Source organism: Perca flavescens, chromosome 2, assembly GCF_004354835.1.
Source record: "Perca flavescens isolate YP-PL-M2 chromosome 2, PFLA_1.0, whole genome shotgun sequence".
In the NCBI taxonomy this organism is placed as follows: domain Eukaryota; kingdom Metazoa; phylum Chordata; class Actinopteri; order Perciformes; family Percidae; genus Perca; species Perca flavescens.
The window spans coordinates 35,207,391-35,220,234 of NC_041332.1; the positions used below are offsets into that span (position 1 = coordinate 35,207,391).

The window sequence follows — 12,844 nt, forward strand, 5'->3', positions numbered from 1 at the left end:
AAGGAAAAAAAGCTGCTAATATACTATTTGAGGCACACTTTAAAGGCCGAGCAATAACGTCAATGTCATCGGACGTCAATGTCATCGGACAAGTAAATGTCATTTTTGTTGTAGTTGTGCTACAGTAGCTACAGCTAACTGAATGGCGGCATTTCCACCTGATTTTAAAATCCGCCCTGAGTGATCCGATCAGAAGTGGACAGCTCTAAGTACGTTAAGATAAGATAGACTTTATTAAAAGTTTAGTGCGTAACTTCTTTATATTAATGAACGTCTGTTACATTCAAGCCATTGCCAAATGAGTTGATACAAAGCTAATATAGACCTTAAGCTCGCTAAATCTCTCCCTGTATCTCTTAGTATGGCTATGTTTAGAAAATGTCACCCGGCGACCATTGTGCGCAGAAAATTGAGTGAAGATAATTTCCTCTTCTAAAGAGTCCATCATGTTTTTTTAACCCTCCGTGTCCTCCTTGGTTACAAGTAACTGTGTGGAGGAGGGGTGGTGGTGCGCGAACACTGAAGGCTTTTGTCATGTGGATGCAACTACGGCATTATTGTCATTACTTAGAATTCCTCATGGGGGAGACAGAAACTACGCACTATAGCTTTAGTGGGGAATACACACACACACACACACACACACACACACACACACACACACACACACAGATGAGCTAAGGTGCGGATTAATAGAAATGGCATATTGCACAGTAGGAGGTGACACAGAGTAATACATAAATAAATATGCACAGTGCAGAATATTGTCAAGTGATGGCTCATGTTCCAGGATCAGCAAGCATCGCTACATTATAATGTTGTATTAAAGAGTTACTAAAGAGTTAGTTCACAGCTGGCAGTAACATGTTTCAAATGCGTGATCGGATCTCACTTCCCCGCTCTTTATGCAAATAAACACGTACCTCATTTCCGTTTGTTGAGTTAGTTGTGTAGGCAGTCCTTAACATTGTGAGATAGGGCAAGGCCTCGGCGGAGGTCTGCACTTTCTGAGTGCCCTTGTAGTTCTAGGTTGTTGTCTATCACATTAATGTTGGTAGCTTGTTATAGCTTGTTGAATGGAGAAGCCATGAACTGCCAAGATTTTCCTTCATTTTGTTTGTTTCGAGTTGGAGTAGAAAAAAAGACTGTTGCTGAACAGGTTTCAAGCTCTTTGTCAGACAACTTTTTGGGTGAAATCTGACCTTTCTACTTGCAAAAAACAGAATAAAATGTGTAAAACAAGAAATTATTATGCGTTGCAATTTTTCGATGGATGACACAAGCCTTTTTCCCGTCTGATCAACAATTCATCCATCAACAGTATCTGTCCATCCGTTCACACCAATACACCGTCCTTATCCCTCCTCAAATATATTACACTGGATACTGAGCAAGGATTTGAAGTGCTGTGTGTTCATCCTTAGTGCTGACTTGCCAAACACCTTTGGCAAGCACTCAAAGTGCTCTTTAACTGGCCGGCCCTCATGGTTATACAGTAGGCATTTTACTGCCAGGAGCTTCAAAGCTGCTATTGTTTGTCACTTAGAGGTGGAAATGGGAGGTTTAGGGCACGAAGAGGTCAGACTCTGTGTGTAGTTAGAAGTCATTTATCGGACTGCTAATCGACTTTACGTGGCCGCTGCCAGACTTTGGTGCTCATTATACATTGTAAAGGTCTTTCCTAATTGTTTAGCGTTAAGCAAGTTATGTGTTATTATATAGCAGCATAGTGTCAGTTATTGTTAGATCATGTATACAACTATTTGTAATGTTTCAGTGCTCCGGTGCACCAGCTAATGATAATAATATTTTTTTTACTTCATTGGAATATGATGTATAGCCAAAGCTCTATATTGGCCATTGGTGGGCGTGTTTCACACTGCACCTTCTTGGATTGACAACCAAAGATTTCACAATGTTCCTCTAACCTGGACCGCCAAAAATCACACAGTGCCATAGTTACCTAAACACCGGTGACAGAGTTTGACTCCATCATTTTCAGGTTCATACTTGCATTTTGGGTTTCTACCAAAACACGTTTACATGCTTTTCTCATACACATTTTACAAAATGGGACCTTTAAACTATGACCTGTTGGACCACTGCAGGTCTTTAGCATTTTGAGTTAGTTTTAGAGGTAAAGAGAGTGAACAAGTACACAGAGATCTCCACCGATTAGGGAATCCCTCCTACCAGACAATGCCTATACCCTAATCTTCTGTAGTCTCTTACACATACAAACACGTCCATGCCTGCTTGCATGCTTAGAGTTGTGAAAGTGCTTAGAAACTCTGTGTCTAATTTATTTTCACATTATTGTTATAATCACTATATTTGTTCAGGAATTTAAAGCATATACAGTACATCCGCCCTTTTGGGGGATAGAAAACAGAAGATTCTATATGTCTATGCAATTTGACGTGTGGTTGGATCACATCTTTTGTCAAATAGGTTCACACTACCTTAATAAATTAAGGTTGAACACCATCACCAACACCCCCCCAATGACCCAACACAGTGGCCAGATATTGCTTATCTGGACATACATATTTGATTGAATCACTATTGTTGGGGTAAGTGTTGTCTGTAAACAATCAACCTGTTAATAGCCAACTGTTTAATCTATAGGCTGAGATTTAGTTGGAGACGTCTGATGCTATAACTGTTACTGTATACGTAGCAGCCTCCCACTTAAGCTAACGTTAGCTATCCATCAGTAGTAACTGGCACCAGCATTATTATTCAGCGATTAACCAAACTGATTAACCCTTGTGTCGTCTTCGGGTCAAATTTGACCCGTTTTCAAAGTTTCTTTATCAGAAATATGGGTTTCTTTTAACCAAATTAACCAAAAATAACATGGGTGGTTCCCAATTAATTTCTTTGCAAGTAAAATTCATGATCACTGCTTTCATAGAATTTTGGGTGTTTTATTTAATTTTATTGCATTCGTGTTCTTCCCGGGTCAATTTTTACCCGGTGATGCAATGGGGCACTTTTGCGCTCAGCAGCAGATGAACACACACACACACACACGTACATGAATGCACATGCGGAGACACACATACACCCCCCACCCCCACAAACGCACACATTCATACAAACAGCAGCTGAGAACTCCCTCATGTAATTGATCACATTATTGTGCTTTCCAGCACATGGAAATGCACCCAAAACACACACACACACACATGGACAACATACCTGCACATGTACACGTGTGTGCGCGCACATGCATTCACACACACACTCACAAACACAACATACTGAAAATGGGCAATGGATCATTATGATTTTCAGGAGATGAACACACACACACACACACACACACACACGCGTGCACATGCTTGCGTACACACACACATACAGTGCGCACACACACACATACAGTACACACACACACACACACACACACACATACAGTGTACACACACACACACACACACACACACAGTAGCTGAGACCTGCAAAAGATTACACTATTGTGCTTTTCAGCACATGAACGCACTCCCACAAACACACACACGCATGCATACACACACACACACACACACACACACACACACACACACACACGCCCACACGCACGCACACACACACACACACACACACACACTGCAGTGGATCACACTACTGTTCTTTTCAGCAGATGAACACGCACACACACAGACGCACATGTACACAGGCAGACGTGCACATGCACGCACATGCGTGCCCACACACGCACACACACACACACACAAAAACACACACACTCAGAAACAGCTGAGACCTGCAATATATCACACTATTGAGCTGTCCTGACATAAAAATGTACACAGACACAAATGCACACACAGACATGTGCGCGTACGTACACACACACACAAACACACGCACACACACACACACAGACACACACACACACAAATACAAACATACAGACACCACTTCAAACTACAGTTTTGTAAACTTGTTGTTATAACACCTTTGATGTGTCTTTTCCTAAAAGGGGCCAAGTAAACTTTCCGTAAATTATTTTTTTCCTTTTTGGTAGCTCTCCTTTGTTTGTGAATACATTTGCATTCGTTAATTTTAAACTGGGAATATAATAATTGTCACATACCAGCCATTAATCCAAACACAACTTTCTCAATATCTAAGATCTCAACTGATTTTACTTAGAAGGTAGGTATAATTTTATGTAAATGAGGTCTGTTGACCATAAATAGAACAGAATAAGTGTAAAACTAGTTGAGATGAATTGGAATGAAGTTGAATAAAAGTGGTAACACAGATTTGAGTGATTAGTTATAATTGCCTATGCTTTATAAACACGCAAAGCAGATCAGGTCACTTTTTGCCCAGGAAGACATCAGGTGTGATTATTGGCTGCCATTCAAAATAATAAAATGGTTTCAAAACCATATCCTGACTAATCACTACCATATACCAGTCAGTGATTATCCACAAACATAGGTTCATCTGATCTTAACTATAATGAAAATAATTCATAATTTATGCTTATTTTACCCCTAAAATTAGGTATTATTTCATGTAATTGAAGTTTATTCACCATAAATTTCAAAAATAAGTGTAAAACTAGCGGTAATGAGTTGGAATGAAGTTGTTAAGAAGGTGTAAAATAGAATTGGGTGATAATTCATACTTTATGCTTTATTAATAGCCAAAACGGACCGGGTCAATTTTGACCCGGGAGGACAACAAGTGTGATTAGTGGCTGCCATTAAAAAAAAAATTGAAATAGTTTCAAAACAGTATTTTCACTAAACTTTGACTTATACCAGTCAGTGATAAACCATCAACATATGTTCCCATTGATCTCAACTGTTAAGTCAAAATAATTTATAATTTCAGCTTTTTTTAACTCAGAAATTAGGTATAATTTGATATAAATGCATTTTTTTGACCATATATAAAAAGAATAAGTGTAAAATTAGTAGTAATATGTTGGAAAGAAGTTGTTAAGAAGATGTAACACAGAATTGGGTGATAATTTATATTTTTATCTCCTGATGTGACGGCGCAATTCTTTCCCGACAAAAAAAGGAGCCTTTGCAGGTCTGGTCTATAACTTGGAGCCAATCATGATTTTTGTTTTAAGGACATAGCAGGGGAACAAATTGGAGATCAGGGTTTTGGGATAAATTGTTGGTGCAACCAACAGCTACACAGCGACTCTTCGGCATAGCTTGTTTAAAGTAAATGTTTGGAGATATGTTCAACTTCCTCTGTTTATGCTATTGCTATGCAGGAAGCAAGATTGTTTCCTAGAAAGGGGCGTGGTGATGAGAGCCTCCTCTGTATGACACAATGCCAGTCTGATGTATCCTCCCTTTTTCTTTACTCACACACAAATGACTGACTTGCTCACAATAACTGTAATATGTGTGAGCCAGCTAGTGTTTGCCCTTATCCTGCCGTCTTCTCTCCCAGCTTTGCACATTGTTCATTAAATGGCAGACATTTAGGTTTGGTAAAGGTAATTTTCTCGGCTTTGCTACAGTGATTACTGTCGTGTCGTCTTGGGCTCTGTCTGAAAGAGATTTGCTCTCATTTCCATGGTGCTTCCACTCTCCCCATCACGGAATAACTACTGACTTGATTATTTTTTTAGTGCCAGACTATGAGTGGAAGGTTCCTGTAAAAACAGATGTATGTTGCCTGGGTCTTGTGTTCCTCTAACACACTATAGATGCACAGTTGTGTGGACACTGTACTGTAGTCATGCCAACTTAACATGTAGAAGTGTTTCAATACTTCTGAAATCCTCAGACAACAGCTGAATGTTAGATTTTCTGTAATGAGATCTCAGTCACTGATGTTCCTTCACTGCAGTCAAGAAAACCATTTATCCTCGAACGAAATATAGAAAAATCACTTTTAATACACTACTGATGGCAGCACGGTGGCTCAGTGGTTAGCACTTCTGCCTCACTGGGTTCGAACCCAGGTCATCCCAGGCCTTTGGGTCCCAAGTCATGGGTTCTTTACATTGTTGGTAGTGAGGAGAGTTTACCCCTCCGTTGAGCGTGGCTTTCCGAGTATTACCTGATGCGCTCAGTCTCTATGCAGCTATTAGGCCACAAACTCCAGCTTTTATCAATACATTTAAAAATGTATTTTAAATGTGTTCAATTCCTTAATTGAGTATAATGTAACCTGTGGGGAAACAAATGCGATACATTCTCTCCCTGCTTGTGCCTGATGTTGCTCTGTGTCTCAGCTCTCGGCCTACAGTATCTCGTGACATGACTATTCCAGCTTGCACTCGTGGTTGGTCTCTCTGAGTAAGAGCCTGAGTGCCTGTAAATGTAAATGTCTTCAGATGTGTGGTTATAACAGTACTGAACAGTTGCCACTCTGTGCTCTGAGTCAACTGCGGGACATGCTTTGAGCGTGGCTGACACACAGCCATCTGTGTTATGTTGTGTGTGGTGCAGGATCCCTGGCAGGCTCAATGACAGACGCACTCCCCTCGGAGAGCTCAACTGGATCTTCACAGCCATCACCGACACCATCGCCTGGAATGTGCTGCCTAGAGGTGAGGCTTTGCATAAGCAGACCAAACTTGTTGAATCAAATGTCACCATTGTTTTCCCACAGTTGCCAATCAGGCAGAATCATTGCAGTTAGCTTAAACATAAGGGGTCTTACTTTTGTCATTTTGACCATCAGTTCCATCAGTTATGATAACATTGTACTCACTAAGTGATGAAATTCGGAACATGGTGACATTGCTAAAAAAGAAGTTTACAAGTGCAGCCAATCAACCATTCACTAAACCCCATCCCCTAACAATGATTCCAATCATAGCTTAGCAAAAGTAATTAGGCACAGCAGTGCCGCGTTCAGCCCTGACAAAACAGCAAACCGTTTATTTAAACTGAAACGGATGCGTTGAACTGCCTGCTGTGGGGGCAAGCACACTTCCTTTTTATTACCACGAGTTGACATACACAGCGCTACTGAGTGGGTATCACCTGTGACACAGCCACCAAACGAGAGAAAACCTAACCAAAAGCCCGTTGCGCACCATTTGACACCGTTCCGAGGCCTTTCCGTAACCATAACACTGGAGAAAAAGTGCAAGGAATGACACACTAAAGTTTTGAAACCGTTAAAAACTATTTTTATTTCAACATGTCTAGCCAATGATGAATAATGAAATGACCCGCATGTTTCCTCTCACATGGAGCCCAAATTAAGGCACCTAATAAAAACAGTAGTGAAGCATCAGCAATACTAAAACTTTAAGGACATCCCCAGTGGTTGAAAATAGTAAAGATGTTGATATAAAACGCCAGAACTGCAGTGCATGCAGGTTGGCTCCTCCAAATGGAGATTAATTGTGTTTGGAGTGTCTTGCACAGCAACTGGGGGATATCATTTCAACCGTAATTTTGCAGCCGCAAGAGCGAGTATGCTCACACGTACACACTCGAGCAAAACTCTGCATTGTGACGACACATACGTGCTCACACACACCGCCGCTTACCATCACCCACAGGCTCAGCTTGCCCAGGTGAAAATACTCACTCTCGTACTCTTATTTTGTAACAGTTATCTTTTGCATGCAGCACACATTCACACACACTCCGACTCAGACTCCCGTGAGACAAACTGTATCCCAGCTAGAATAGAAATGTGACAATGCTGATGGCTGCCAAAGCCATTTAAACCCTCGGGGCTTTACTGTTAATGAAGCAGCCCACATCAGAGAGAATCCCTGTAATTAAGGCGCTGCACACTTAATCCACACACACACACACACACACACACACACACACACACACACACACACACACACACACACACACACACACACACACACACACACACACACACAGATTTCACTACCTCACACAAACAACGGCATCACAGGAAATCATAAGCCCCAGATTGGCATGAGAATTGCCTTGCCCCATTAAAGTGAATTAGTGAATACATTAGTGAGCTGATGACCAATCACTTTAATCTGCATATCAGGCTCCTGTATATCCTCTGTATTCTGTAAGCATACACACAAGCTACCTTGTTTTCTCCTTAGTGGCCGCTTTGCTTTAATTAAACTTCTTTGTTTTACCCAGTTCGATTTTCATTCACTCACTCAGCGGGACATTTTCTTCACTTATTATCCTAGTCTTTTTTTCCTTCAGTGTCTCATGTCTCTTTTTGACATGATGGATCATTTCTGTTCTGTCTTTAGATTTGTTCCAGAAGTTGTTTCGTCAGGACCTGCTGGTGGCCAGCTTGTTCCGCAATTTCCTGTTAGCAGAGAGGATAATGAGGTCGTACAACTGTACACCGGTCAGCAGTCCCCGTCTGCCCCCTACATACATGCACGCCATGTGGTAAGAGACACACACACACACACACACAAAGCTCAAGGCTTGGTTTAATGCACACAGACACATGGATGCCCTTGACTTTGTAGAGCAGAACACAAGGCTCTGCTATTTGTTCATACACACTGAAGTTAGAGAAAGAACCAACTTTAAAGAGATACAATCTTTTATGAGACAAGCAACAGACAGTGTTGTGTTTTATTTATGGTGTGGTATGTATATTTATTGAAATATTAATTCCAAATGGTTATCTTTAAACAACCATTGCTTGGTGGTTGCGTGAACAGGCTCAACGGAGATAGATTCTACCGGACCTAAAAAAAAACGGCATGTTTCTAACAGTTGCGTGACCAGAGACGTTACAAACCCGTCTGGGTAAATATTGGAGATTTATTTGAAAGATGGAGACAGCTTGGAGCCCAAAAGGACGCCGAGTTGGCTAATTTCCTCCTGAACAGGTAACTTTAGCTTCAGGCTAATTTATCACAGCTTCAAGGGACTGGTATTTTATGTCATTTCAACATTTGTGAAGTACTCACATTGAATTATATAACTAGAGTACCCAAGTTGGTTACTCGCAAAAACAATTGAGACACAGGCAGTAAAGTGATCCCGACTGGTCCTGGCTAACGCCGCCATGCTAACCCTGCTAACGGCTATCGTTACCGGAGGAGCAGGCAAGCGGGCCACAGCTGTTTACAGCGTGTAGCCTGTTCAGTGGCTATAGCCGACAATGGTGAATTATTTGAAGTCATGAGGGGGGCTGTAAATCAGGATGAGAGGACCGTGAGTTTGCAGTGTGTTTAGCGGTTCCTAACGTAATTCTAAGCCGAAAAAGTGTGCCTGTCCGTCGGGTACAGAGCTCCGCGTGAGCACGGGCTTCTATGACTGTCAATATAGCCAGCATCTAACGTTAGCTAACGCTACTCCGCTGTGCTGTGAAGTAATGTCTGACTATGTGAGACAAGCGTCTAGCAATATTGTTGTGGATGATACGGTCTCAGCCTGGCAACCTCTGTGAACTTCAAGTCTGGGGAGGAGGGAGCGGGGGGGGGGGACGACTCTCTCCAGTATTTTGAATTTGTACTGCAGTAACTATTTTAAACACTAGCTGTCAGTATTACATATTGCACCATTTAGTGAACTAGATGTTACCTATGAGATGATGAGGGTCAACAACTTTGTCTGGCTCATTTCCTGTTCCAGGATTAATATGTCAAAAGTGGTGCATCAGCCCTTTAAATATACAAGCCATTGTATTAAGTGGCGTTTTACAGTACCCGTATCTTAAGCCAAATTTATCATACAAAACAAACTAAATGAAATGCTTTAACTCTCCCAACTTCTCAAAGGAAATGCCACCAAGGATGTGTGAGCCAAAACACTTAGGCGTTTCAGTTACTTACACAGCATATGGGTACACCTCGTTCATGCTGATTATATTTTCCATGATTTATGTATCTCAGATATTTCTCTATGTTGACTATAGCCAGTGTTGCTGTATATGTTGCTCTCTGCCTCATAGCAGAGGCAGATAGTGCAGTGTCTTCACTGTAGAGCTTAGATCGGGCCCAAAAAATCAAGCCCGAGCCAGATACAGCCGAGTGTCCGAGCCCGGCCCGACACATTAAGTGTAATTATGAGCACGAGCACGATTTTAAACCCAACATTTATTTTTTTTATACGTGGGCCGTTATAACTGACGTTCTAAACTACAATTCAGAGTTCTTTGAACTGCATAAATCTAGAAGGGGTATGCTTGGAGAAGTAACAAAAGAGGAAGTTGAAGGCTGACTATCATCTTTTCTGCCACGGCGAGCCTGCTTCATGTGTCTGTTCATCGTCCCCGTTTTTTTGCTGTGATAGGCAAGCAGTAGGGCTGGACCCGAATATTCTAATATTCGTTCGGTGGGTTGGTATTCGATTTAAAAATTTGACATTCAAATATTTTTTTTTTTTTTATTTTGGTTTATTTATTTTCTGCATTTATCTCTTGTTCACACTCCAGTCCAGTTGGTGGCGGTAATGCACATTTAAGTTGCCAACCGCCAATAAACTACAAAGAAGAAGAAGATACTGTCGGTACACGATGACGCCGCGCCCACTTCGAGCATTTAGGAAGCTGGGCAGAGAAGCTAGCGGCGATAACAAGTGCGGAAATGGAAAACTGTTTCGCGTTTTTTCCGTTGTGATTCGGCCAGAAACTTCAACATTGTGAGGCGAAGAGATCGTTTTGGAATATAAAGCTTGGATATTACATTTCCTTGGACTCTTGGGGATTTATGAAAATCAAGTTTTGGTCCACTTTGTACCACTTTGTTGCTGAAAGAACAACGACAACAGGTATGGATGCACTCTCGGCTGCGCAGATTACGGCTAAATTGTTTTATTTTCTTTTACTTTGTAACAGTTGTGTACATGGCTTTATATTTTAAAGATTTAATGCTTTAAACTTATAAAAACGCTCATGAGTGGGAGTTTTATCGAGGTTACAGCGACGCCCCCAGTCACAAAGTGTCCCGTTGACGAGACGGTGATCCTTGAGAGGTTAAAAGTTTATTAATTCTGAACGCGTCTGGCCTGTCTATTTATATTGCACCAAATACGACACTGCTGCACTCCCTTGTGAAGTCGTTTGGATGAAAGGTTCTCAAAATAATCAAAATGCAAACAAACAGACCCATAGAGATTCCTGCCTTTATTAGAGATAATAATATGTTCCAAAGCTTCAAATATTCGACGCTCATTACTACCGAAGCTTCGAAGCTCAAAAAATGGTATTCGGACCAGCCCTAGCGAGCAGCGTGCCGCACTTACTTAATGCACTCGACAAAGCCGACACATGTGTTGTCACTGCCCACGACTTGTTTAAAATGGTTTCATACCTCCGACTTTCCTCCAAACTTGCTCAAAGGTAGGCTAATTCTCCTGTTTTTATTTTTTTCTTCACATCTTCAAGCTCCATGTTGCACTAAAGCTACACCATACAGCCCAGGAGGCCCGGTGTGATGCTTGCGAGTGGAGGAGACGCTGCGCATGATTATGGCATAGCTTTCTCCCCACCCAATTAGACTAATAGAGTAATGTTAAAAAAAACACAAATGCTTGATCAAGGATAGTGGCGGGAAATGTTGGCCCGACCCGGCCCGTGGGTCAGGTCCAGGTCCAGTTCGGGCTCGGGCAGAGAATCTAATCTCTACTTCACTGACAGCAGCCTCTTTCAACCATGAATGCCGTGCAGACACACAAGACAAGTTACATATGGAGTAGGGGCATTGCTGTTGCTTTGACCACACACACACACACACACACACACACACACACACACACACACACACACACACACACACACAAAGCTCAGGGCTTGGTTTCATGCACACAGATACACTGATGCCCTTGACTTTGTAGAGCAGAACACAAGGCTCTGCTATTTGTTCATACACACTGAAGTTAGAGAAAGAACCAACTTTAAAGAGATACAATCTTTTATGAGACAAGCAACAGACAGTGTTGTGTTTTATTTATAAAAATGATTTAAAGAAATAAAACTAATTCTACAAAAACAAAAAACTTTTTTTTTAAATTTTCTGGCAATTTAACTCATACGTACTGTATAAGTTAAAATTTAGGTTTTGGCCAATAGTATGTCCTACGTAGGAGATACTATGTGGTACATGTGAGATAAACCCTTACTTCTTAATTAGGCTGTTTTGATGGCAAGAAAGCCACGCCTAAGCGCCTAGTGCATAATACACAGAGAAACAAGAAAAAAGATTTCTTTTCTTCCGTACTAATCTTAGAGTTTAAGAGTGTTGTCCCTTTCACTCACATAGCTTGAGACAGACTTTCTTGCAGTGTTTTACAATGTTCTACGTCTTCCTGATTAGTCCTCCATGTATTCTCATTACTAGAACTGTATACAGAGGTGCTGAAAAGCAGCCATTGACTTTACGTGCTCCTCCACACTGTGTAAGAAACATTACCTCATCATCTATCTCCCTTTACTTACACAAATACCGCTCCTACTATCTGTTGTTTCTCTTCTTGGTCTTCTATAAATGCCTCCCTCCATCTCTCCCACTCATTATCTGGCCTGTGTAAAAAGGAAAAAAAAAGAGAAAGCTCTCTCTCTCTCTTTGCCTCGAGAAGCGACTTGTTGTGTAACACCCTGGCATCACTTGTTATAAAGAACACTGCTCCTTGCTCGTTGAGCAAGCAATAGTCTTTCTTCCCCGCTAGTAGCCATTATTTTAGATTGTGGGTATATTGCACTGTTTACCGCCAAAGAAATTGGGATGTGCACTTTATTTATCCACAGCAGCACATGCGGTATTGAGGAGGACAGGATAACAACAGAGCGGTGTGGGAAACAAGACTGAGGGAACGATAAAAAATGGAAGTGCCAGAGATAAAAGGCGAGTAGGAAAATAAAAGTTTGGATCAGCATAGATTGGCGGGGGAAGAACGATGGAGAGGGGGGAATTAAGCAATTTCGG

General features: G+C 41.4%; 1 protein-coding gene across 4 annotated transcripts in view; it reads left to right on the forward strand.

Moving 5' to 3' along the window:
- Positions 1 to 12,844, forward strand: part of rptor (regulatory associated protein of MTOR, complex 1) — a 261,324-nt gene that overhangs the window by 157,748 nt on the left and 90,732 nt on the right. For all 4 annotated transcript variants that reach the window (XM_028566774.1, XM_028566789.1, XM_028566782.1 and 1 more), the window contains exons 9-10: positions 6,444 to 6,544; positions 8,210 to 8,354. In XM_028566774.1, coding sequence (XP_028422575.1) covers positions 6,444 to 6,544; positions 8,210 to 8,354 — 246 coding nt within the window. The remainder of the gene's footprint in view (positions 1 to 6,443; positions 6,545 to 8,209; positions 8,355 to 12,844) is intronic.